We start from the raw sequence: 27,143 nt of genomic DNA on the forward strand, positions 1-27,143 counted from the left end.
TTCGAGTATAAAAAAAAATAACTGGAACATTATCATTATAGCCCGAGGATTTGCAGAATAGAATACGTTAAATATACGACGTATAGGAGTAATACAAATTCTGGCTCGCATTGAATCATAAAATGTTTGTGCGGTGAATTTTCAATTATTATAATTAATTGCTCTAGTAATTATTCTCTGTCACACTGATGGTTTTTTGCCCTGTTTTACTGAAGTGACATAATAAATCATATTTAACGAGATTTGACAGTCGTAACTTCTGTGGGGAATTCTATCTTTCCGCATCACACTACCCTTTTTTCAAGCAGTATGATAGTTCAATATGGCCAGTTTCCAGAACAAGGTTTAATATATAACAGCCCATTTAAAACGCAGACTCTGGAGTGGCATTCGGTTTTAGTTTAATTAATCGCAAGAACAGTTTGATAAGCTTTTGTCTCAGGAATCTGCCCTGCGAAGTCCAAGCTCAAGGACATTGTGATATACTTGCCATACTTGCTTTAACATTTTCAAAGTAGTTTACTGGTTTTAGTTTAAAAGCAGCGCTTTAGCCTCTAATTTGGAATGATCAACAAAATACTCTGGAGTTTAAATTGGCAGACAGCCAAGAATAAATCGCAGCTGATCGAAGGTTTTCCATATACCGGTCCCTTTCATGCAATATATATGCATTTTGATGCAGAATTTCACTCATTCTTTGATAAAATGGCTTATAAGTGTTGCTAGCATCGTTTGATATTGTGTGTTATAAAGTTAACCAATCTCTCACCTGCGGGGATACAAATTAACTTTGTACGTTTGCAATTTAGGAAAAGATTTGCATCTGTGGTGGGATTTTTATTTAAATTATCCCCTGAAATTGCACATTTTTGATAACTAATATGTTCAGAAGACATTACGAGTGAAAATCTGTTGAATAGTAGGCAGGCAATTCCACCTGGTGGCCACTTTCTAACGCCGCTATGCAATTCTTAAAACACGTTACTGATGGGGGGATTGTACCGACAGACAACTTGGTCTTTAGTGAGGTTTCATATGAAAATGAAAACATTTAAACAAGGAGGTGTGAGGACCCCTACCATATAGTGACAAATCATATTAATGTGAAGCCAAAAGGTGAGAAAGGCATCACTACTTGTGTAATAAGAGTAGTAAGTGGAAATATTGGGTCCCATTGGTAATCCTGGGGGTCTGTTATAACCCACTATATAATTACAAAGCAATAAAAAACAGACGGTAGGCAGGTGGATTAGTTGCACATTTTAGAGTACATGCCCCTGATCACCAAAAGCAATGCGGTACTCACTGGGCACAATTTCAAATAATCGACAACTATGGAAAGGATAAACGAGAGAGGCACGTTTCTTAAGAACAGATTTTACTGGCGCTCAAGCAAGTTTTGTATGTACAAAAAATTACAGAAGGTATGCAAACGTTAACTATTTAATCCTGGCCAAAGCTGCAGCTCTCCTCTCCGTATTTTGAAAGAGGGCCCGTATTAAGCTTTTCACTTCATTGGTGGAAAACTCGACAGCGAGTGGCCCTTTTCCATCGGCCCACCTGCAAGATTAAAGAAACAAAATATTAAAGGGAATCGGCACTCACTCAAGACAGGATTGGGTAACTGTTAGAACAAGAGGTCATAGTCTAAACCTGTTTAGATAATGTTAGGAAGTTTTAGTTTACTGAGAAGATGGTAAAGGTTAATATAATAAGGGAATTCAAAAATACACGAGACAGGCATAAAGATATCATGAATCTAAGACAAGTTCGAAGAATGATTAAGACCAGAGTCTTGGATCAGGTTAAATGGACAAACTAGATGAGCTGAATGGTCCTATCTGCCGTTTTCTATGTTTCCGCCGTTCTAAACCTGCATTGCGGTTCTCTAAGATCTTATTTAGAACGCACTGCGGTCAAGGATGGTATTAAACAGAAAACAAGACAAGGAAAAAATACCATCTTTGGGTTGAGTAGGAGAGAACCTAAATAAAAGAAATGGGTCCACTTTTAATCCATTGGGTTATACAAATGTGCTACTCAGTGAGTGAAACACTTCCATTTATTGGCACCAAAACGTTTTCCCGTATACAATTGCAAGCTACATTGCCATTGTCGCCAATTAATGTTCAGTAGGCAGTGTGATAAATTAAGTTTTATACAGTGAATAAGACCAGGATTAAGTTAAGACATTTTAGCAAGATACACTTCATGGAATGGATTCAATGAAAACATACTAATACTTCTTTTTAAAGAGACAGTACAGAATACTAAATGGTATTACACCGACGGGCAATTTGTTGAAAGAGCAATTACTAACAGCGGGGCAAGCACTGAAAATATTCAAAGAGTTACTATGGTGATTACCCCACATTTGGCACTTTGTGCCATATAAATAAATAGCTTTTGTCTACGTTTAGATACAATTTAATGACATTAGCTGTACACCATTACCATAAACAATGTGACTGCTTATTCTGGAGTATGGTAAAGAGAGGTAAGAGAAACTCACCGATCCACAATCTCCTGCAGACTGGCCTGCAAGATAATCATAAGCTCTTTAAATTTCATCCACTTCTGCACATAAAGCGGAACCTCCTCCTGGTACTTTTTGTTCTTGCTTTCTTCAGGCAGGGGTGTGAATACCAGGGGGCCTTCCTCAATCATCGTACGGCAAAGTGTATATAGCCTTTCTCCATCCTCGGTGGAAATATCCTTCCAGAAAACAAAATCGGTTAAATGAAGAGTAATTCCTAAGTGATCAACAAAAGATACATATCTAAAATAATTTAATATACTACCTCTAAAGCCGCAATTTTGCTGATCATTTCTGCGATGGCCGTGTTCAATAAGGTGCCCATGGCTTTGCAGTATATCGCTAGAGGAAGAACATCCTGCCAAACCTTCCCCAGGCAACTCAGCTGGTGTATAACCTTAAAGAGAAAGTCAGTTTAACGCTGCACGGCTTCACATAAAAATAACGCTATTCGTTAATCCATGAGTAATGTGGCATGAATGTTAATATGAATGTTAATACACATCACATATTTAGATAAGACAAGAGTGGCCCTCCAGAGTACCCCTTAAATCAGTGACTTTAACTATACCGAGGTAATGGTTACGTGTGGGAAACTCTTCTCGTTCTCACATTTACTCTTTTCTCTTATCTCTTACCTGTCTAATCGCCTTGTGGGCTGCTGTGTAGTTCTCTTCATCTTCCATATTACAGAATTTTTTTGCACTTGATAACCTTTCAAGCAGATCTCCTTTCTGTGAACGCATTTGGGCGAGGAACACCTCGGTGCCTGTTACCAATCAAAATAATTTACTTTAGCATGGTGCACATGCCAAGATTTAGCAGTCCAAAAAATGCATGTTCTTCTAAAACTATGTTTGCAATAATAATAATAGTACGTTTCTCAAGATTAACCAGGAAACAGATTACAGGATTACCGAGTCTTCTGAATCCAGGAACCATGTCAACGAAAGTGGCAGCTCCGTCACTAAGAGGAGAGGGGAAGTGGTAGCGGAACTGGTGGCCCAGTGTGAGCAGATGGTGTGCAATATACATGCAGTTGTTGTGGTGGATAGCGGACAGCTGGGGAAGCTTCTGCAGGTTCTCTCTACAAAGCAAAAATATTTTACCAGTTAAGAGTTTAAGTATAAAGAATAATAAATATAAGAAGAATAACGTATACAAAGTACACAAGCGGTGTTTTACCAGAGCGACCAATGGAACATCACAATAAACAAATTTATTTAAATACTATAGTTAGGAAAACCACATTTCAAATGTCAAAGCAAAATTACTTTTTAACTTCAAACACGGTTACAAAATTTGTAAAAAACAAAAAAAAACACAATTGGTGAGTCAATGAAACTATGTATCCGTGTGCCTATTAAATGATGTGATGATATAAGGATCAGAATATATCTGTAAAGCTTTAAAATATAATTTCAGAAGGATTTTCCTATAGTAGTATATTATGAAGAGCAACTTCCTCCTTTGCACCCATCTACATCAATTTTCTATTCCCAGGAAATATTGTAAAATGCTCCTAGTTCTCTCACTCTACCACTTATTCATGCACTAACCTTTTGCTGTCTAGAGTACTGTAACTCATTGCATACCCGTCTTCTGCTTCCCTATATCTCTGATCAACGATACGTCCTCAACTCAGCCACCAGACCACCACCTACCCCCACACTAAACTTAACATCCTCACGTCCCATAAATTAGTGGATTAACTTAAAAATCATCCCTTTCAGGGCTCCTCACCACGTATCCCTATCTTTCATTCCATCTCTGATAAGACACCATTCACCTGTACCTTCTCTACATCACATGCACTGCGGTCAGCTACCGTCCCATCTCGACTAAAGACTTTTTTCTTCCCTGCTCCATATGTCTTGGACTCTCTATCATCACACACTTCAAAATAAACCATTGGAACGGCTTTTTGCAGCACTACAGTAACATACAAACATTGTATGTTAAAACACTTGCAAAATGCACTTCATCCTCTCGATTTGCCCCTCTACAGGGCAGGAACCTCCTTTCCTCATCTACGCTTACCTATTTTACCCCAATAACAATGTCTGTAAGGCTACTGTACTTCGTATACAATTACACCTATTGTACCGTCTCCTTTAGCATACATATATTCAGCAATATTGGAGCACTCTGAAACTCCAAGCGAATGGGACTAATGTAATACAAACTACTAAAATGTTCAGCATGAGATGTGAATTTCATGGCGATGCAGAAAACACTCACTTGTGATACGTTGGCACAACATCATAGAACAGATGGAAAATGTTTCTGACAGTGTAGAATAGCTGGATGGCGCTGAAAGGAAGGAAATATGGTATAAAGAGAGAAAATAAAATAAACACACAAAAACTGCAGGTGTGAACCCAAACAAAAATAACACACAGCGATTGCAAGAGTTTTATGTCTCCTCTCCCTTCTATAGATTCACCTATTGTATTTATTAAGGTATCATTATGGTATATTTGCTATAGCGCGTGTATCATATCAGAATGCTAACATACGTTTATCTTTGTCCATGAAGAATCATTTAATCTGAGACCTTTTTTTCTTCTAGATTGATAAATAAAATGCATCACCTCTGAATAAAGACCACATCATTCTACTTGAGCTTAGTTAATAGGGTTATGAGTTTTAACCAAAGCACTGAACTGTTCATTGTGGGCTCGAGTCCCCCTACTAACCAGGGCCTGTTGCTGGCTGTAGCTTCAGAAAGGGTCTGGTAGGCGAGCGTCATTAACTTCTCGACAGACTCACTGATCCGGCAGCTTGGCAGGGAGAAGGAGTGTTGGCTCAGCTTAACCTCGTTCTCCAAAGCCGGGGCTTCTGGGGCGCGGTTCCTCTGCCCTTTCACCTTCTCCGCATCTTTAGGGCTCTTGAGCTTTGGCAAGGACACCTTGGAGTCCGGAGTGATCTATGAGTTAAGGGGAAATTTTCTCAGCTCAAACTTTCTTATGCTTTTAGACTGTGTATTCTCTATTGGAGTGTTATAAAAATGTATCCCAGCAGCAAAGACAATATTAGCACCTTGGTGTGTTGGATATTTATTTCAAGTAGAGGATTAATCGCCCATTAATCTTGCACAAATTTCCAAATATTTATAATTTAAAAAAAACAAAATGTTATACTCACATAAAAGCAAGAAGGGAGAAAAGAAAAAAAAAAAACGGTTTTATAATATAAATAAAAGAAAACACTAACTTAATGTCCAAGATTTACCAAAATACACCAAATGAAAACTACAGCAAAATCCATAGGGGGGAACTGTTTATTAAGAACTGGGAAACAGATAATCCTGAGCTCATCTAGTAAGATAAATGATGGATGCCTGATCGACAAGATGCCTGTAACATTTGTTCATCTTCATACCTCCATGTGCCTGAAATTCCTGAGTTCCAGAAAAAGTCTGGTTAATTATTAAAAAAATAATAAATAAATGGGAGGTTCAGTTAAATGACCAGGACTTCATTGTGCATTATTAAGGGCCAACTCGATGAGATTCTCCTACGACCTGAGCTTGGGTGACCCTGTATAGGTAAATGCCGTATGGCTGTTTTCTATGCAAGGTCATCTCACTCCTTGCGGCAGAAGCTCAGAGGGGCCACACAAACGCACAGTGAACTCATGTTTTAGTGAATAAATTAAAGAGGAAAAGCAAGGGAGCACGGCCTACCTGTTCTGGCATTCAAGGGTCTAAGGTCTTATTTTTGTCTACAGTTGAATCGGAGATCCAGATAACTTAACGTGCGTGTCTAACGGTACGGACGTTTGGCCCTTCTGGTGAAACGTATGTCCAGACAGCTTAAAAACCCTAAACAAAGATGTTCCTAGCCCTTTCCCATCTGACGTGCTTTTGCGTCACCAACCTTTATGGTATTATGTATTTCCGAGGTCATCAGGTTTCTGGCCGTTACTATCACATCCTGGCACTTCTTGCTGGCGAAGTGAGCATTGACATTTCGGGCATATTTCAGGAGCTCTGTGGCATCTCCCTTCAGATACTTCATACCCTTAAGGGCATTTTCAAACTCCTCTGTGGACTTAATGACCTGGTTGGGAAAACAAGACATACGGCTATTACCCAGTGCCAAAGGAGAGCACGCCGGACTCTGATCCGAGGCTGAAAGAAAGTCCTCTAGTAAAAGCATTTCATATACAATGAAGAAACTTGACAGATACTATACAAAAACCTGTGCATACAGACAGAGGAATAAGACAGAAGAACAAGAAACGGCAAGCGAAGAAGCAGACTTGCGGAAAAAGGAGACAGGGACATGGAACCCCCCCAGTAGGGTCATCATATATTCAGGTCTTTTCTTTTTTCTTTCAATAGGATCTAAAGTGTGGGTGGGTTGTCTTATAGTCAAAGTCATCTTATAACTGAGCAAAAGTGGTAATATACACACTTATTAACCTCTCATGTACGCAAACCGTGGCCAGTGCTAAACAGTCCTGTGAGCTCGAACTACTTCTGCTAATTTCTTGGGAACCAAATTCTGCCACCAGAAGCCCAAAATAACATCCCACACGGCGTCACGTCAAACATGCCTATAGATTATTATTTTATGACATGTTAGGGTACATCTTAAAAACATATCCAAAGTGACGATTGCACCATGAGGTTACCAGAAAACGTATAAAGCTCAGATATCTTACTATACAACCTGTTAATTTCATCCCTATTACATTTTGCACCCAGTTCCAAAACAAGTTGGACATACTTAAAAGATAAAATAAACAGGGACAGTCAGGAGCATGATCTACGCATGAGGCAGATAGCGTTTATACACGGTAGTCATTCTTCATCAAATAAAAAGCTGCCGGCATAGCCGTGTTCTGTAAGCTCTTCTTATTAAGTTGCAGTAAGTTGCGGCTCCTCTAGAACACGTTTTGTATGGAACAAGATGATCAGAAGTCTCAGTACCTCGTCGTACTGCTCGAGTTTGCTGCTGTTGGTCGGGATAGAATAGACCAAACAGTCTTTGATGACCGACTCCGAGATCTCCTCCCAGATCATATCCCCGAGAACCTCAGCTAAGACCAACTTGACCGATCCTTCACCTCGCTGGTAGTTTTCGAGCGGCACATCTGTTAAGAAGTAAAACCCATAACCAACACGTAACTTCACAGATGTGTGATCAGAAAAATGTGATTTGTGAATAAAGACACTTTACACGGCCCCGCATTTCCCAGCAAAGAAAAAACTGCCTCACATAAAAAGAAAAGGACCTTCATGTCACTATTGAGTTATACCTCAATACCTCCACCAGAGGGCAGAATATTCTTTCATATAAAGATAAATATCCATTTCTTTAATAAGTATCTTTGTAACAACGCTAGACTGTGGCTTATATAATATATAATATAAACGGCTCCAGCCAAAACCCAACTGCCTAGTATTGAGATTAAGTAAGCTATGCCCAATTTATACGCTTAGATTAAAAATATTTTCCTTCGTCTTAGATAAAATGTCTTCTCCATACCCAGTAAGTGCTTGTGAAGTAATTCTAGAACAAGTTGCAACTTCAGGAACACCGCTGCCGGAGACGGATGCTCCAGATCTGTGTCCATGGTTTCAAAACGCAAGATGACTCCTTGTGGTTGCGTGTCCACCTGGGCATGTAGGGCCGGGTACGTTACCAGGGGTTTAAGGATGTAATTGAGCAGTAACTGGCCTGGGAAAGAGAAGGTAAACAAATGGAATAGAAGATGGATTCTGGGATATAAACGTCATGTCCCACACTTCATAAGCTTATATTAAATTAAAAGACAAATCCAATGTTTAAATAATGAGTACATACAGAATATCACAACTTACCAATATTTAGTAGAATTCTGTAACATATTTGGGGGCGAACTAAAAATTACATTCATATATCTTTATTTGAGAGAGCGGTGGATTAATGGAACAGCCTCCCAGCAGAAGTAGTAGAGGCTAATACAGTGAGGGAATTTAAACATGCATGGCATAGGAATGGTTTTTAAACGTTGGTATGTTTACATAAATTGAACCCCAACGTTGTTTGCATCAAAGTAGAGCTGAAACAACGAATCGATAAAATCGATAATAATCGATAACGGAAATCATCGATAACGATTTCCGTTATCGATTAATCGAGTGATCAATTCGTTGTTGGAGCACTCGGCTCCTTTTACTTACCTCCGCGAGCGTTCCCCGCTTCTGCTACACGCTCTGCAGTCTCCGCCTTCTTTAAGCTACGTGACGGATGTGACGCGTTCCGGAGGTAAGTATTCTTCATGTCTATGTGCACGGATCGCACAGAGCCACTCGCACAGAGCGAATCGCTCTGTGCGAATGGAGCCACTCGCACAGAGCGGTTCGCTCTGTGCGAGTGGCTCCACTCGCACAGAGCGGTTCGCTCTGTGCGAGTGGCTCCACTCGCACAGAGCGGTTCGCTCTGTGCGAGTGGCTCCATTCGCACAGAGCGGTTCGCTCTGTGCGAGTGGCTCCATTCGCACAGAGCGGTTCGCTCTGTGCGAGTGGCTCCATTCGCACAGAGCGGTTCGCTCTGTGCGAGTGGCTCCATTCGCACAGAGCGGTTCGCTCTGTGCGAGTGGCTCCATTCGCACAGAGCGGTTCGCTCTGTGCGAGTGGCTCCATTCGCACAGAGCGAACCGCTCTGTGCGAGTGGCTCCATTCGCACAGAGCGGTTCGTGAGTGTGGGTGCAGGGCAGAGTGGGGGTGGGGGTGCAGGGCAGAGTGGGGGTGGGGGTGCAGGGCAGAGTGGGGGTGGGGGTGCAGGGCAGAGTGGGGGTGGGGGGTGCAGGGCAGGAGACTGGGTGCAGGGCAGAGTGGGGGTGGGGATGCAGGGTGTGAGTGTGGGTGCAGAGCAGAGTGGGAGACTGGGTGCAGGGCAGAGTGGGGGTGGGGATGCAGGGCAGGGTGTGAGTGTGGGTGCAGGGCAGAGTGGGTGCAGGGCAGAGTGTGAGTGTGGGGGCAGGGCAGAATGTGGGGGCAGGGCTGGGTGCAGGGCAGAGTTAGAGACTGGGTGCAGGGGCACAGTGCAAAGTGCTGGGTGCAAAGTGCCAGTGCTGGGTGCAAAGTGCCAGGGCTGGGTGCAAAGTGCTGGGTGCAAAGTGCCAGGGCTGGGTGCAAAGTGCAAAGTGCTGGTGCAAAGTGCTGAATGCTGGGTGCAAAGTGCTGGATGCAAAGTGCCAGGGCTGGGGCAAAGTGCTGGGTGCAAAGTGCTGGGTGCAAAGTGCCAGGGCTGGGTGCAAAGTGCTGGGTGCAAAGTGCTGGGTGCAAAGTGCAAAGTGCTGGGGCAAAGTTTCTTGAACAGTAATAGTCCACCTCTTTTCAGAATGTTTGGGGTTATTTTGTTTCATAAATATTGTGTTTGGGTTCTTGTACTTTGAAAATATTGTTTTTTATTACATCATAACAAAATAAGAATGTTAATGTAAATTTTAAGTTGTTTTTTAACATCCAGTTCATTAAATTCTTTTAAATAAACGAAAAATTTGCATATTGTTTTTTTTTATCCGATTAATCGATTAATCGAAAAAATAATCGGCCGATTAATCGATTATTAAAATAATCGTTAGTTGCAGCCCTACATCAAAGACACCCTGCAGATTTATCCCCCAAAAAATAAAAAAATCAGGTCCTTACTGAAGAATTTCAGCTTCGTGTTGAGCTCCCCGAGGATAGCCAAGGACTGCAGGACAGAAGCCAGCAAAGGAACAGACGTGGACTCATCGCTTGAGGGCAAAGTCCAGAGATGGAGCTCGGTTTGCAAAACCATCTCCAAACTGGTGTTTTCTGAGAAGTCGCAGGGTACAAGATGGCGGTTAGTTTAGAAGAGCAGAACAGAACATACATTCTCAACTATCAATGTCAATGCCCACCCATACGGAAACCCAGTCCCACTAAGCCCTTTTTGGTGTCCCAAAAAAATGTGATAAAACAATTTTCGGTACTTTGTCTGTGTCCTGATCAAAATTATAAAAAAAAATGCCTAGTGTGCTTCGCAGCGGTCAATACAAAACTGGTGATGTGCTATCGTGAGGTTAGGTGCTATCGTGAGGTTAGCACATCGCCAGTTTTGTATTGACCGCTGGGAAGCACACTAGGCATTTATTTTGTAACGCACACGCTGGCAAGGGCCACGGCTCGGTGGGCTCCAGACAAGCCTCAGGGCTTCAAAGCTATCACAGCCTTAACGCCAGAGGACCAAGCTTTCCCTCTCTCACGGGTACTCACTTGATCCTAGCCAAAAGGCCGAGAAGCGATACCACAACAAACCAGGTGAAGAACGCAAATTCCACAAGCATCCCGAGGGTTTTAGAAATGCCTTCTTGCTGCTCCAGCCCAACACATCTGAGGTTCGCATTATCCACTGAACAACACTAAAGTCTATAGGGATTAATGTCTGCCAAAACAGGCAAACATATTACAGCTTTCTTCGTGGACTAAGAGCGTGGGATTCAAATTCAACCATCACAAAGACACCATGGGTGCCAAGCTTCAGCTATTCCATGTTTGCTTAATCTCAGACATCATAGTTCCTCTTTGACACTCTATAACTAAATGGCGGGTTCAACACAAGTAAAGTCTTTAATTTGGCTAGTAACGAGAGGCAGGTACCTTTGGACGGCGGGAGCTTCCATACAGCCAACTTCTGCCACTCTTCCCCGAGGTGGTAGAGCATGTTCTGTTTCTGCACGGTCAGCTCGATACCGAGAGCTTTCAACATCGGGAGCTCAAATCCCTTCCGGGACTTCAACACTTTAAAGCTGCTCTGGGCCTGGAAATGGATGCATTTACAATTATACACTTATATATATACACACACACCATTATACAATTTATATATATATACCATTATACAATATATATATATATATATATATATATATATATAAATAAATTACACATACACACTATACCCAAAAGAGAAATGAATAGGTTACAACAAAACCGGAAGAGCAGGCGCGGGGAGTTGAGGAAGCCAAAAAAGCTTAAACATCTCTCCAGCTACAGTATTTTTTTAATCACTTTCCTTATGAGGAAGGCAAGCCCAGTTTGATGTCTGGTTTAGCGCCTGTCACATCACCCTCCTCTAGTCACCGACACATACGAACACGTCCAACAATCCATTACATTGTGTTATAGCTACCTTATATACAAACATTGAAATCATGAAAACAGTTATATCTTATCTTCCATGTATTTGTTTTTATTCAATACATATACATCTATAATGAAACTTTTTTAAACAAAACATGGTGTTTCTGTGAGAATCCCTTTGGTTTGTACTTAAGCCCCATCACCGACTAACTGCTGATGGAGAAGATGGAAAAAGCAATTCCCCAATCATTCAAAATAAGAAAAAAATAAAAAACGTATTTTATGAACATAAATCGGAAAGTTTAGTAAAGCTTTAAAACTTTCACTGGACAGATTTTTGATTTGTCTTACTTACTGGTCACACTCTAGACTGAAAAAAAAAGACTCCTACAGTGCTTCTTCATGAAGGTTTATTTGTAACAAGTAACATCACAAAGATAAAAGGTAGCAGGGACGACAACATTTTATCTTTGCTGTGTCACCCGCAGTAAGTTTCTTCGGGTCTCCGTATTTACGCCGGTTGGTTCGGCCGTCTCACTCACATTCTGACTCATGCCGATACAGCAAATGCACGTTAATAAAAAGAATTACCTTTTCAAGATGTTGGGCTGCAGTGATGTAGTTTCTTTCAGCCAAAGCACAATTATATTGGTCAATAGCGCTGTCAAACTGAAGACAGAATATTCAGGAACTTAAGTAGTTATAAAGGAGCAATATTATATATTGATACAAACACACACCTAGAGATATATATATATATATATTTATATTACACATTATACAACACTTTAGAGCTGAAACAACGAATCGATAAAATCGATAATAATCGATAACGGAAATCGTTGTCGACGATTTCCGTTATCGATTAATCGAGTGATCGATTCGTCGTTGGAGCACTCGGCTCCTTTTACCTACCTCCGCCAGCGTTCCCCGCTTCTGCTACACAGCTCTGCAGTCTCCGCCTTCTTCAAGCTACGTGACCACGGATGTGACGCGCTTCAACTATCAAGATTTCAATAAAGTTTTCAATTTGAAGGTTGGAAATGGAACGAGTCCGTAGCGGAGGTAAGTATTCTTTATGTCTATTGTCTATGTGCGAGACTGGGTGCACGGCAGAGTGTGAGTGAGTGAGTGAGTGAGTGAGTGGTTGGGTGGTTGGGTGAGTGAGTGAGTGAGTGTGTGGGTGGGTGAGTGAGTGTGTGGGTGGGTGAGTGAGTGTGTGGGTGGGTGGGTGAGTGTGTGGGTGAGTGTGTGGGTGAGTGAGTGTGTGGGTGGGTGAGTGGGGGTGCACGGCACAGTGGGGGTGGGGGTGCACGGCACAGTGGGGGTGGGGGGCAGGGGATGCAGGACAGGGTGGGAGACTGGGTGCAGGGCAGGGTGGGAGACTGGGTGCAGGGCAGAGTGGGGGTGGGGATGCAGGGCAGGGTGGGAGACTGGGTGCAGAGCAGAGTGGGGGTGGGGATGCAGGGCAGGGTGGGAGACTGGGTGCAGAGCAGAGTGGGGGTGGGGATGCAGGGTGGGAGACTGGGTGCAGGGCAGAGTGGGGGTGGGGATGCAGGGCAGGGTGGGAGACTGGGTGCAGGGCAGAGTGGGGGTGGGGGGGCAAGGCAGAGTGGGGTGCAGGGCAGAGTGTGGGTGGGGGGGCAAGGCAGGGTGGGAGACTGGGTGCAGGGCGGGGTGGGGGTGCAGGGCAGAGTGGGAGACTGGGGGCATGGCAGGGTGTAAGTGTGGGGCAGGGCAGAATGTGGGGGCAGGGCAGAGTTGGAGACTGGGTGCACTGTGCAAAGTGCAGGGGGCACGGTGCAAAGTGCAGGGGGCAAAATATTGTTTTTTACTACATCATAACGAAATAAGAATGTTAATGTAAATTTTAAGTTGTTTTTTAACATCCATTTCATTAAATTATTTAAACTAAATGAAAAATTTGCATATTGTTTTTTTATCCGATTAATCGATTAATCGAAAAAATAATCGGCCAACTAATCGATTATTAAAATAATCGTTAGTTGCAGCCCTACAACACTTTAGTGTATACATATACACACATATATTTTAGTCATATATATAATAAATATATATTTAGTCGTTCCTAAAACTTTTTGGCTGATTTTAAGATATTACAGCGGAAGCATGTCATTTCAGTTTGAGAAAGTAGTGAGGTGAGCGGCATACTTACATACAGACAGACAAAAAGCCCCATTCATTCACAAGTCATTCATTCACTCTTAAGCAATATGCGTATACACACTATACCTATCTGCAGGGGAAACATTGCACAATGAGTATATTATGAAAACACCAGAAGAAAAATATATTTTTGATAGGCAGAGAATATAAACTTTGGGGCATATGTAGCTACAAGTTTAAAAATATCACTATTACTTTGCTTTAAGAATACTTAAAATACCGTATAAAACGTTTCATACGTGTGTACATTTCTCATAAGTGACATTTACTTGTTAAAGAAAAATAAGGAGCGATCACAGGCCGATTTTCAATATTCTCTAGAGATCGTGTTCTACAAAATCTGAATTTTTTTAACTACGCTTAAACTTTGAACTGATAAAGCTTACGGAGCTTGCTGGGGAAAAAATATCAGACTGGGTCTCATGTAGAAGCCGTAGTTCTGGCACAGAGGTAAAAGCAGAGCGCTCCGTAACAATATTCCACGGGCTGCTGCGATGATCGCACCACTCATCACTTTTCACCAGGATTGTTCTTTATACATAAACACCACCCTGAGTTGTATGCGTGTGGCAATGCCAATGGAGACCTTTCCTCCACAGACTTTAATAAGGCATGATATTCCTTATCCGAAAGCAATAAGGAGTCCGCGTGAAAATATACAACCGTGTAAACTATTATTTGACGTGTGTTTATCTTGAAAACAGTGCGAGTTCCCTTTCATAGTGATGTCAGGGTAGAGATGGGTGTTTGGCAGCTCATTCTCCTACAGGCTATTATTAAAGTGCAACCTGTATACATTAGCAGATCAAACAAGAACTGGACGGCAAATGGCTTTCATCTGAATATTTAAACAGCCGGTATAAGAACCATTACTACTAAAAGCGGTACGTTGGCGATCTTTGCCGGAAGGTTAATGTTCAGATGGATGCGGACAGTTTCAGAGCGCCATATACATCAATGCCCTCTAGATTGTAAGCTCCTTTGAGCAGGGCCCTCTCCTCACCTGTTGTCTCTGTTAGTCAATTTGTTATGTTCCATGCTACTTGTTACATGTCCTGTCTACCCATTGTACAGCGCTACGGAATTTGATGGTGCTATATAAAACAATAAATAATAAATGCACTCACCTCTTGCAGCTGACTCAGAACACTCAGAATAACATTGTTTTTCTCAAGCTGCTGTTTCAATTCAGTGAATTCGCTGATTGCAACTTGAAGGTCACTTTGTACCTAGATTTAAATAAACATAAAATAAATGTAAAATTAATTTAAATATTTGATATAATAAAAACACACTTATATATGACCATGGACACATATTATCTCTAAAAAATCTATACATGAAATGTGCTTATCTTTACTTGCTCCTGCTTCAATTCACTTTTTCTGGGTCACTCCAGCAATCCTATACACTTTAATGCATATGATAGCTGAGAGGTCCCTTACATTTTTGAGGGGTCCCTTGTGTAAATGCGTTTATGTTCTGTAACCCCCCCCCCCATGAATCTGTCTCTTTGCTGGGACCCAGTTATTTTCGGTGCCGTGGCTTGTTTAACAAGACAAGAATCGGCAGGACATGGAGTAGGAGGATAGCTGCAGCTTTTAAAGAACGCATGTTAAAGTATTCACAAAGTATTTGAATATACATTCTTCTTTGGTGAGGCTGTCAGGGATAGTAGGCATAGATAGTAAGGATCTTCGCCCCAGCCATGAGTTATACACTTTTTGTTTTGCCTTGACACACTGCGGCGCGGCTATTTCCGTGACCGCTGCCTCTTACCTCATTCTCTATTCTTGACTTTAGGACATCCACATCGCCGACGAGTCCGTGCACCTGTCTCACTAGATCTTCGGCGCTTTGCATGCTGGGAAGGAACTCGTCATACTTTTTATTGATCAGATCACACACCTCACCCTGCGGAGACAAACAAAGTGATCTTCAGGTTTCTTTACAGGACGCAAATCCGTGTTATATAAAGTTAAAGAAGCAGTGCGCAGGTCTTTCCACCTTTCATCCACCGGCAAATACTTTCTTCATACTCTTACACTTGGATAGGTTAAGTACTGTAACATGCATCCATCATTGAAGAGGCTTTTCGGGCAACAGACAGCCCTTTAAAGTGGTAGAGAGCGTAATTAAGTTTTTGTCTAACATGCAGTGGTCATGGACGAGTCCTGAGATGATTCAATCCTCAAGCCTTTCACTAACACAGATACAATTCAGTTCACTACCAGAAGTGGATATGGTCAGCTACACATTTTTATAACATATAAATGGGGATTTCTTTTCATACTCTTGACAAGTCCGTTCCCAATAAACTTCAATTTAGGATTAAAGGTCTCTGGTTGAAATCCACTCGGAGATTTGGAAGTAAGAACATGCTTCCCTCCTCATAGTGAGTCAGCAGCAGGCACGACATTTCTTCGGCAGTCTGGATACCTAGCTGTAGACCAGTAAGTGTCCAGAACACATTTAAAACAAAAAATTTAATACATAGTTCTACTCGTTTTTGACTTGACTTCTTCAGGGGTAAATCAATCACGCATCTTCAAATAAAACTAATCTTTCATTTGAACTTGCTTGCTTGCTTGATTTGCCCCTGAAGGAGAGAGACAAAAAATCCAGCAGGCAGTGAAAATGCTGACCCTTACACATTTAGGTTTAAATGTCGCTTGTCAGTGTGTTTTCAGCTTGTAATAAATATTATATATCTTAATTTTTACTTTATACACTATAGGGGCTCTTTTGTTATGTTTTCTTTGATATTGACAGTTATTGAAGTATCACAAAATCCTGTTTACTTGGAAAGCAAAATTTTTTAACAGCTTCCACAGATAGCTCTATAAAGAACCAAAATGTTGAAAACTAAGGAAAAAAATGGGAGAAAAAGTAGTAAGCACATCTCAATGTTTATATATCGGTGCTGAAATATTAACGTGAATATGGTTTAATATTACATCTTGAAATAAATTAATCCTTAGCAGGCACACTTAAATACCCTTTGTCATGAAGGGGTTACCCGTGTTACTGTACAGAAAGCTGCAGCACTGAAGAAAGATGTGTTTTATGTCGAATCGTCTTTAACTGCAGACTGGGGGGGGGGTAATACATGAAAATAAAAACATGATTAGGAGGAAAAAAAGCCGGCTACTAAACTTTTTGGATGGCTCCTGAATCTGAACCAAATTGGCTGATCCCTGGTTTAAAACATTACATAACCCATGACTTAAATAAATAATCGTTAATATTACGCGTCGGTCTTGTGTAAGTCACGTGATGTGGTAATCATACACGACAAAATAAATGTAAAAAAATGGGATTACATATTTATAAGAATTGATTTTGGTGCAGATTTCCAACGGTGATCCTGTCACCATGGCAACCAATGAAATGTTACTACTGACTGTATCGTATTTTGAATATGTATTTCAGTGCTTAGTCCCACTTCATTAATCCTAGCTCTTTTATTCTTTTTTTTTTTCACAGCAATGTATGCATTCCATGATAAAAACATCCAAAAATCATGCCTTGATTCTTTAAAAAGGGACAGGTGGGGATAGCCCAGTTGGGGTCTGATGTGGGACCCCACAATACGCATGTGCAGAAAGCACTCACATTTGCTCAGTTTTCCTGCTACTGATTGGCTGTTTCAAGCAGCCAATCAGATCGGCAAGAAAGCTGGAGGACACAGGAACTAAAGGAAACATTGTTTTACTTTAATAAGTGTACATTTGCATTATTTTGTGGGATATCGCCATGTTCAGTACCAAAAAGAAGTCACAAAGTGTCTTGTATATGTTTGTAGGTTACCCATAAAGTATCCTTTATTTACAAAGTTTAAGTGAGCGAGCGAATAACCACATATTCTTTATCCTCAGATTGTACAGCACTGCAGTCTATGATGGCGCTATACAAGTCCATAAATAATCATTATTACAGGTTCTATCATCACAGGCAGCAGAGCTGGGATTATTTGACAGATACAGTTTATTTACCTCAGTGACATCGCCGGGACACGTGACTAAAGAGCTTCTAGCACTTCATTAAATAGTTTAATACGAAATGGATATAAAGCGGCCCGAGCATGTCTGCACTGAACTCAATGACCATTTGTGGGATAAACACACAGCAGATGGCCGCTGGAATGTCTCACCTTCACTTCTTCCACCTTCCGGGACAGGCGACTAATTTTGGTTCCCAAATCCTCCTTTTCCAAGCGGCCAGAATGGGCCAACACCTCCGTGACGAACGACGCCATCCTCGCTCACCCGGTTCCCGGTGCTGACGGGGCCGATTTCAAATCGTCACTGGCGGGGATTCAGCCTTACGAAAAGGGCACGCTGGGGAAAGTAGTTCTGCGGGTATCAGGAATGTAAGGGGACGGGAAAAGCTGAACTACAACTCCCGGTATGCACCGCGGCACAAGGCCTGACAGATGAGAACGGAAATGGGACCCACAGCAGAACTGGCACAGTTTACTGGGACTTGTAGTCTTTTACGTTGGCTCTGTGAACAACAACAGTACCGTGCTGGACTACTTTTCTATGAACCCCATAGTATTTAGCTCAAAGAGTTAACGGAGGATTTAAAACTGTCAAATATCGCATACCTTTATGTAAAGTAGCTATTTATAACCCACAAGTGTCAATACAATCTTTTCATTGCTTGTTCTAATATGACGTATATATAGCCCTCAGTGTGTAGGTAAAAGTCACTCCTAAAATACGAGCCCATTGCATACCTCCAGATACACCTCAAAACAAGTCTGAGCTGGCAGGAGACTCTTTAGCTACTGAGTGACACTGCTGCCATCTGGTGGCGGAATCTGATATACAGCATGACCAAGAACAAGGCAGATTTACTATACGTATTGTAAGCAAACCAGTGACAAAAGCTCTCCATCCTATGTGAGTTTATATATGTATATGTATATGTACTTACCTTAGGGAGAATCTGCAGTCCTCCACCTCCACGGTCTGACAGTTCGCTGATTGGCCGCTTTAAGACAGTTCGACTACCATCGACTACCCCATTTTTGTAGCAGGGGGGACTGCCACCCCAGGCAAGCATAGTCTCTACCATTAATAATATTGCCATCAATTCGTTTAGATCTCATATCTATCAAAATTTACTTCTCCTTCAGTTTTTTTTTTTGGCCAGAGAAACCCAAGGTGAATTTAAAGTGACCTTATATGGTGTGCATGATACGATGGTGGTCTTTTTTGCTTGTCTTTCTGTCTCTCCTCCAAAAACTGTCCTAGATTTTGGAAGGTTAAGAGCAAGCAGAACATGGTTAGTGTTTCACATTGATAACTCTGTCCCCTAATCCCCTGTCCCCTTTGCTGCCCCAAACCAGTACGAATACCATGCCAATGAAGACATAGATGTCTTGTGCATACCCTTCACAAATTGTCAAGTTTCTGTTGTCCACCTGTCAGGTACCAGGCTGAATTTTACACATTGGGGTGATTGCCTGACTTTCTGGGCACTAAGACCACCATGGTCATTAGCAGTAGAATGGATTGAGCCGTTGCCACAAGTCAGTTTGAAATTTCTGCCCAAAGTTCACTGTAAGTGCTATTATTGTGATGGAAGCATCTAGGAGTAACAACAACGCAGTGACGAAGCAAACTCGCAGAACGATGCCGCCGAGTGTTGAAGCGCATAAAAACAATCCTCTGTAGCATCACTCCAAACTGCCAAACTGTCTCTGGAAGCAACATCAGCACAAGTGTGTGTCTGGATCTTCATGTAATGGGTTTCCAATGTCTGAGCAGCTCCACACAAGCTGAAGATTACTGTGTACAACACCAAGTGTCGGCTGGAGTGGTGTAAAGCATGTCACCACTGGACTTACCAGAATGCATAGTGCGTACTGTAAATTTGGTGGAGGAGGGATAATGGACTGGTGCTTTTTTCTCAGGATTTGGGCCCCTTAGTTACTTACTTACCAGTGAAGGGAAATGTTAATGCTTCAGCATACCAAGATACTTTGCACAATGCTATGCTTCCAACTTCGTGGGAACAGTTAGGGGAAGGCCCTTTTCTATTCCAGCATGACTGTGCCCCATTGCACAAAGCAAGGTCCATAAAGACATGGTTGGATTATATTGGTGTGGAAGAACTTGACTCTCTGCAGTCTTGACTCAACCCCATCGAACGCTTTTGGGATGACCTGTAACAGAGAATGAGAGCCAAGCCTTCTCGTCCAACATCAGTGCCTGACCTCACAAATGCTCTACTGGACAAATGGGCAACAATTCCCACAGAAACACCTCAAATCTTGTGGAAAGCCACTTTTAGGGTGACCTTTACCATCAGGCTGGGTTCCACCAACAACCCTATATCCAAATTGAAGACATAAAGCAAACTCTGGAGTTTTTACATTCCAATGGGCAAAAGGCATCCTTGATGGCATATAAATCAAATTTCTTCAGATGATATTAGCTCACCTAGCTTTCTGGCTACTTTTGTTCTGTAGTATGAAAGATCGCACTGGTTGGAATCTCCATATGGATGTGTAGACACAGACAAACACATCACAATTTTTTATTTTTATTTAGATTTTATTTTTTTTATTAAACAGAACATTAGGATCTGGATTTTTAATACCACAGCAATGTTTCACATAAATTGGCAAATGTTGATTAAGCTGCAGTTTACCTGGAGATCTGGTACCTGGTAAACATCTGTGTTACAGAGTACTGGACTGTGTTTGTTGCATCTGTCCTACGTTACAGCAAGTGGCACGTACCCCTGAGAGCATAAATGGTTTGGACATTTATCAGAAACAGATCTTAAATATCTAAAAAAAAAAAAAAAAGTTTTGTGTGGGGTTTAGGAGACAGAACACACGTGTCAAGAAGGTTAACCATTGATAAGAAGGTTAAAAAGTAGGACATTTAGGGACGGAAACACTGAACAGAAGATAGAAGAAAAAAAACATCACATTTAGAAAGATCACCATAATTAAAATAAAACCAAGGATTGTGACAGTTTCCTGGAAATTATAGTTTAATTTAAAAGTAAAACTGCCCTTTAATTTCCAAATGTTTAGTCATGTATTGGGGTATCAGGAAAAGATCAATTCATTCTTTAAATAAAATGGGCTTAGCTTTAACTGTGTGTATGTTAAGGAATACACATTGTTGTGTGCAGTGTGAAATTACGGATACACAGCTGTATCAAAGGTCAAGATCATTACTGACAGACTCTCGGCTCCCTTCTTCCGCTATGCTGTGAAATTCAGCCTTGTCGTGGCTGGCCTGACCGGCATACCCATGGACTGTGTTACCATCCTGAGGGATACAAGTCTGATACATATTGTCCCAGTAGAGGCTGAGAGTGGACCGATCGTTCTGCTCCATTTCTTTGAGCTCTTGCATCTCCTTTGCGCTTCCCCAGGGTGTTTGCACGTCAAAAGTCTTATCAAAGTGGCTGTAGTCAACACGGAAGGCGCCTTTCTCCAGAGTCATGCAGGGCTCAAAACGATGACCCCACAGTATTTCATCTTCAGTGTAAGATGTCTTAGCCTGACATGTCATACCTGTATTAAACAAGATATCGAGGTGCAAGTTAAAAGCTGTCTCAATAACCATAGTATTTGTTAAAGAGTCAGTAAACTTTTTTTAAGCGACTTGGGAATGAAAACTAATGCTGGCTTGTCTGATAGCAGCCAAAGTTGTTTTTCTGTAGCTGTCCGACTGACAGCTGATGACCTCAGCCCACATAAAAAGCCAATCCGAGAATATGATGGCACTATATTATTATTATTATTTATTGTTTTATATATAACTATAACTAACATATAATAAATGGGAACAGTTTTCCAATTATATAAGCTCGTTTGAGCAGGGCCCTCCTAACCTGTTGTTTCTGTAAGTCAAATTGTGAAACATTCATGTTATATACTACTTATTATGTCCTGTCTACCCTTTGTACAGTACTATGGAATATGATGGCGAAACGAAACGAAGCTACAACTGTATGCACAGTTAAATTTAAACTTTTCTAAAAGCTTATTTAATCTATTTAAGCTTGTGTTCCTAATTCAGGCATTTGTAGATGAGTTGAATTATTCACCCTCTTATTTCATTATGATGACCAGAACTGTTACTCCTGCAAGAAGAGTGGAACTAGGCATACCATTGCAGGGCCTTGTAACCTCTATCCACCATAATCTCTGGACCAGCTCCTCCAACTTGGACATCCATTCCTCCTGGGGCTCCTGCTGCTCTCCCAGGAACAACATTTGCAAGTCCATCTGGAGCCAGTGTCTTTCCTCAGCGGTTGGGAGGGACTTTCCTCGGTAGGCCTGCTCCCATTGGAGAGCCACCAGGGCTCCCGACGAGTATCATCCCTCCCTATCAACTCGTCCTTTAAAAAACAGCTATGTCGAGCTGGACTAGTGTCTCTTGTGATTTCCTCCAACCGCCTCCCGCCAAACCTTGCAACAATGCGACCCTTCCTGGGGGTCCATCTGCTTCATCATCTGCTTAGTAGCTTGTGCCATAAGTATTATCTCCATTGGTTGATTGGGACCCAGCAGGGATAGTCTCCATCGCACGTCCTTTTGAAACTCTGTTTCCTCAGAACTTCCCACTGATGAGGTGCTTGATCAATTGCTTTCCATGAGCTCAGAGATGATGGCAGTTTGGTCTTGTTGCTTGCACCCAACCCTTGAGCCCCCAGCAGGTCCTTTAAAGTGCCCTGTCTAATAGCCGGCACTGCTGCTCCATTCTCAGATTCACACTCTGGGATGTCCTTTAGAGAGGGAGAGCAACCCGCCCCTGTCTCCACATGTGGTGGATCTCCAAAAGTCTTTCCCTTTTGCCCAGAGAGTTCAGTGATATAGCTCCCCACCCACATGTCCTCAGTCTCAGGGAGTTACCATGACATTCCTCCAAAGTTAATCAGTACACCCAGGCCACCAGTGACAATCCCATCTAAGTATCCCAAACAAATTGCCCATGCAAGAGCCATACTCACCTGGCTGACTTCTGCCTCTTCTACAGAGGTTGACAGAGGCGCTTCCACTGGGTTTGTAACATGCTCTGGGGCCCCCAATAGGGGAGGGCAGAGGTCAGCGGCCCTCTGCCCTGATGCCAACCCTCTGGCTGGGGAAATTGTGTACTCCTCGGCTGTCATTTTGGCTCCTGAGACTCCATTGCACGTCCTTAAAGCTTCCCACTGATGAGGTGCTTGATCATATGATCTCCATGAGCTCAGAGATGATCTCAGATTTGGTCTTGCTGCTTGCCCCTCACCCTTAAACCTCCAACAGGTCATTTAAAATTCCCTGCTTAATAGCCGCACTGCTGCTCCATTCACCAATTCACACTCTGGGATGTCCATATGTGGTGGATCTCCAAGACCAGATTATCTCTGCCAAAGTCTCTCTCTCATTTGCCCAGAGGGTCCAGTGATATATAGCTCCTCACCCAAACATCAGTTGAAACTTGATGAAGGGTGAACACAAAGACTCTTTATTGAGTTACAGGATACACAGTTATATACACAGACCTCACTGAAATCTAATATCGGTCCCTCTCCTATCCTTGGAATTTCTGCTATTCCTGAAGCAGCTAGCAGGAGCTAAGGTTGGTCTCGTAACAGCCCTCATAGCGGGTTAGTCTATAGAAGTCTGGATTGGGCAGACTAGACTGGGTTTCCTGGACACCCTGTGCCCCCCATATGCACAAGGTGACTTAGACATAAGAGGGGACTGGGAAATTGAGAAAGGGGCTTCCCCATGAATCTGCCACAGCCCCCTATCAAACTGAAAGTTACCCCTATACATGTATGTCCTTTGGCTGCATGAAAGATGTCCTAAAACATTACCTGCATTATGACACCACAGGTATTCAAGCGGTATATACGTTAATGATTTTTTAATTTTTTTCACCAAAATTTGCCCCAGGAAGTGCTACGTTTTGGGCATTTTCAGACATAGACAGTTTTGCCCCCACACATCGCTATTGTGCTAGCTGTGCATAATGCATAGATCAATCAGTAGGTGACATCCAAGAAATCTCCCTGATTTAACTATGCATTATACAGGACCATCCAAGCTCTTCTTGCAGGAGATTTTCACGGAGTTGGCATTCATAATTTTATTATTATTATACTTTATTTATAAAGCGCCGACAGATTCTGCAGAGCTTAATGCATAATGAAATTAGTAAATTGAAACTGTATCTCTACTGCAAACTCATCTACCAAGTCCCATGTTTCTGGGGTCCCAGGAACTGATCTACACTGACCTGTCACTTATGTAGACTGAGTGGTGTAGTTGGTTTTCTCTATGATAATATACTTCACACGTCAGCTATTCCATTGCACTAGATCATGTACAGTGAACAAGAAGATCCCTGCTTAGACTACTATTTAGCTTTAAATTAGCATTTTGAGATACATACAGTAGTTATGTTCACAACCATTATCCATTTCATTGTAAGTACATTCATAAAGTGAAAAATATGTTGGAAACAGTGGCAACTCAAGCTTAAGGGCCTAAAGGAAATGTTAACAGAACAATCTGATTTGAGGGTTATGTGTAGCCACCTTGATAGTACTAAGTTAAAACCAGTGTATATTACTTGTTGGAACATGGGATCTCAACAAAAGTGTATTTTAAACGTTTAGTAGCTAACTTTCATAGACCAGGGACAATTAGTGTGGCCTTTTGAGTATATATCCCCTTAACCCCTTAACAGTTTTATTGTTTTCTTTCTCACCTGTGGCTTCAACAATGCCCTCAAGTATCACTATAATTTCAAACTGTTCCCGTTTCAATGACTCTGCATTCATTTCCCAAAAGGGACTATGGTCGTTGATAAAATGGCAGATGATCTGAGGCTCCACAAGAAAAAGACGGTCTTCTCCGGTATCATAACCGAGGTTAATCTCTGACTGTTCCAATGGAATAAACTCCCCTTCCTTAGTCTGACGAGATTTGATCAGTTTAGCCCTTATCTTGGCATCGACCATGTGGCTGTCTCTCAGATCACCAATCCTAAACATTAAGCACAGCTTTTCATCTCTGTGAGACACGACACATTTCTTACTGAAGATCAATGTTTCAGCCCTTTTTTTAGGCCTGGAGATCTTAACAAACATACAGCCCACCATAAGAGCATCAATCACTGACCCTATGATTGACTGAGCCATAAGCAATATTACCCCTTCGGGACAATAGGCGGTTACCATCCTGGTCCCATAGCCAATTGTCCTTTGACTTTCCAAAGAAAAAAGTAAGGCAGAAAGGAATGAGTCTACATTGTCAATACAAGGCTTCCACTCAGGTTCTCCAATGTGATTCACATCATCTCTAAGGAAGGCGTCCAAAAAATAAATAACTGCAAATCCAACCCAGGTGACAACATAACACAACATGAAAACAAAAATGAACCAGCGGTACTTTAGATCCACAACGGTTGTAAAAATGTCTGACAAAAATCTCTTCTTTTCATCAATGCGTCCAAGGTTGACTCTACACTTCCCATCCTTGGTAACATACCTCTGCCGAGTCTGGCGGTTAGTTAGGTTGAAGAGCTGTCGATCATCATACATGAGCTTACAACGCATCCTGTGAGATTTTGTGGTGGCAGGAGCTGATACAACGCTACGAGTAGGTGTCTTACTTCGCATGGGGATATTTGGGACACTGAGAGCATGTCTGGGGTACCATTTGCTACTACCGGCTTCCCGAGATAGGACCTCCTGCTTTGAAGCTCGTTGGTAACGGGGTAAGTCTTCAGTGTTAATTGACACACTTTGTCTCTTCTTGGTAGGCAGAGGAGCGGCAGAAAGATTGGTGGGGTCTACGGCACTATATCTCCTGTGGCGTGCTGCTTTAACACTACTGGAATAAGTCAGCGGGATGAAGCTTGAGATGATCCCTCCTTTCTTAAGAGCACCAAGTTCATTTCTCTGGTGGTAATCATCACAGGAAGTAGCGGAGACTACCATGGTTTCAGGCTGAAAAAAATAATAACAGTGAATATGTGTGTGTACATAACTTATTTTCTCTCACAATAAAGATAACTTATTTTTTAGACAAATCTTAATAGAACAGAATAAAAAGCATTGTTTCAGGTTGCAAAGATGTTAACATGTGTACATGCATAACTTGTTTTACCTGACAATTTTTCTTGGCCTAATTTATGTACCAGGTCACCCTTAACATTGACTGCACAATCAAAATGAGCAGAGCACATGTAGAAGCAGCATCTGCCTGTCACGCTTAGCGTACCAGATAAGATGCTGGTGCAGGGTAGGACACTGTGTCCCCGCAAAAAAATGCTAATCCTGTTTGCCCTCCAACAGGTTCCCCTCAGGTTGAGCCTTTTGGGTTTGAGCAGCTATGAGACTTTCTGATGATCTTCCAAGACCGAGGACAAACTGTAAGGATGCACAAGACATAGTCTGGGAGCCAATGTTTAGGGTAAACAATATATCAAAGGTGAGGTCAGGGATCCAGAGTTCAGGGTAGTCGGGATATCCGAGGCAAGGTCAGGGAGCCAGAAAACAAAATAGTCGAGGTGAAGTCGGGTCAAACACAGGAACAATAGTAATAAATGGGCTTTGGTCGGATACACTATGACTAGCATGGGTAAAACCATCAGGTTGAGGAGGACAAAAGGCATCAACTATGAATTCAAAAGGAGTGACGTCACTCTGTACTTGACATACGTCTGTGGCCACCTTCTGTGGCTTCTGTAATACCAAGATGCCAGAGGAGCAGAGGGACAGGAGCGAAACCCAGTGGTGGAAGCCGCTGTAGGAGTATCCTTCAAGCGGCATGGGACACTGGATGGCAGATGTCCCCTAAGGCGCGTGAGATCCACGGACCTCACGGCATCGGACGGAGGCTTACCCCAACGGCAGACCGCTGGATGTGACACTGCCTTTTCACAATTCAATTCACTTCGTATACAGTTCTGTAATTTATCATTTTGTGGATAACCTTTGTACAGCATGAAATACATCATTTCTCCCAAACCGTTTGTCATGTTACTACATAAGAATACTGCAAACTATGTGAAAATTGGGCAACCATTCTTCACAAGGTGATTCAAATACACCAGAAACAAAACATTAACTAGTAATTTCAAGAAAACTTTCAAAATGCTGTTTTAACACATTTTTATAATGTTTTTATATTTTCAGCGCTTAAAACATCATATTTACCAATTTATTTTCATTCGAGCTGGCTCATTTATTGGTATTTATATTTTCTATAAAAAATATTCCAAATTTGTGTAACTGTTACACATATTAAAGGTTGTCTGTGTGGTAGAAATGCCACTGAAT

The 27,143-nt window shown here is 41.9% G+C and overlaps 2 protein-coding genes across 2 annotated transcripts; both read right to left on the reverse strand.

Moving 5' to 3' along the window:
* Positions 1-1,361: 1,361 nt before the first annotated feature.
* On the reverse strand, positions 1,362-18,170 carry ZW10 (zw10 kinetochore protein). Its single transcript, XM_053451580.1, has 16 exons — positions 17,983-18,170; positions 15,609-15,743; positions 14,957-15,058; positions 12,234-12,311; positions 11,160-11,319; positions 10,185-10,334; positions 8,035-8,226; positions 7,476-7,639; positions 6,418-6,600; positions 5,236-5,465; positions 4,778-4,849; positions 3,454-3,623; positions 3,175-3,305; positions 2,802-2,933; positions 2,513-2,715; positions 1,362-1,560 (listed from the first exon to the last, which is right to left on the reverse strand). Exons 1-16 carry the CDS (start codon positions 18,085-18,087, stop codon positions 1,440-1,442), a joined length of 2,328 nt encoding a protein of 775 aa, XP_053307555.1. The 5' UTR covers positions 18,088-18,170; the 3' UTR covers positions 1,362-1,439.
* Positions 18,171-20,962: 2,792 nt separating this feature from the next.
* Positions 20,963-25,799, reverse strand: LOC128470559 (G protein-activated inward rectifier potassium channel 4-like). Its single transcript, XM_053452447.1, has 2 exons — positions 24,566-25,799; positions 20,963-21,375 (listed from the first exon to the last, which is right to left on the reverse strand). Exons 1-2 carry the CDS (start codon positions 25,797-25,799, stop codon positions 21,014-21,016), a joined length of 1,596 nt encoding a protein of 531 aa, XP_053308422.1. The 3' UTR covers positions 20,963-21,013.
* Between the last annotated feature and the right edge of the window lie 1,344 nt (positions 25,800-27,143).

Source organism: Spea bombifrons, chromosome 12 (genome assembly GCF_027358695.1).
Source record: "Spea bombifrons isolate aSpeBom1 chromosome 12, aSpeBom1.2.pri, whole genome shotgun sequence".
In the NCBI taxonomy this organism is placed as follows: Eukaryota; Metazoa; Chordata; class Amphibia; order Anura; family Pelobatidae; genus Spea; species Spea bombifrons.

What these genes read in the sequence shown, in the direction of transcription:
- ZW10 (XM_053451580.1), bottom strand. Translation starts at nt 18,087, where the DNA reads ATGGCGTCGTTCGTCACGGAGGTGTTGGCCCATTCTGGCCGCTTGGAA. An exon ending in CAGCCCAACATCTTGAAAAG is followed by an intron (nt 11,320 to 12,233) that starts GTAATTCTTTTT and finishes ATCCATTTCCAG; the next exon opens with GCCCAGAGCAGCTTTAAAGT. An exon ending in AAATACATAATACCATAAAG is followed by an intron (nt 5,466 to 6,417) that starts GTTGGTGACGCA and finishes CTTAACTCATAG; the next exon opens with ATCACTCCGGACTCCAAGGT.
- LOC128470559 (XM_053452447.1), bottom strand. Translation starts at nt 25,799, where the DNA reads ATGGTAGTCTCCGCTACTTCCTGTGATGATTACCACCAGAGAAATGAA. An exon ending in GGGCATTGTTGAAGCCACAG is followed by an intron (nt 21,376 to 24,565) that starts GTGAGAAAGAAA and finishes TGTTTAATACAG; the next exon opens with GTATGACATGTCAGGCTAAG.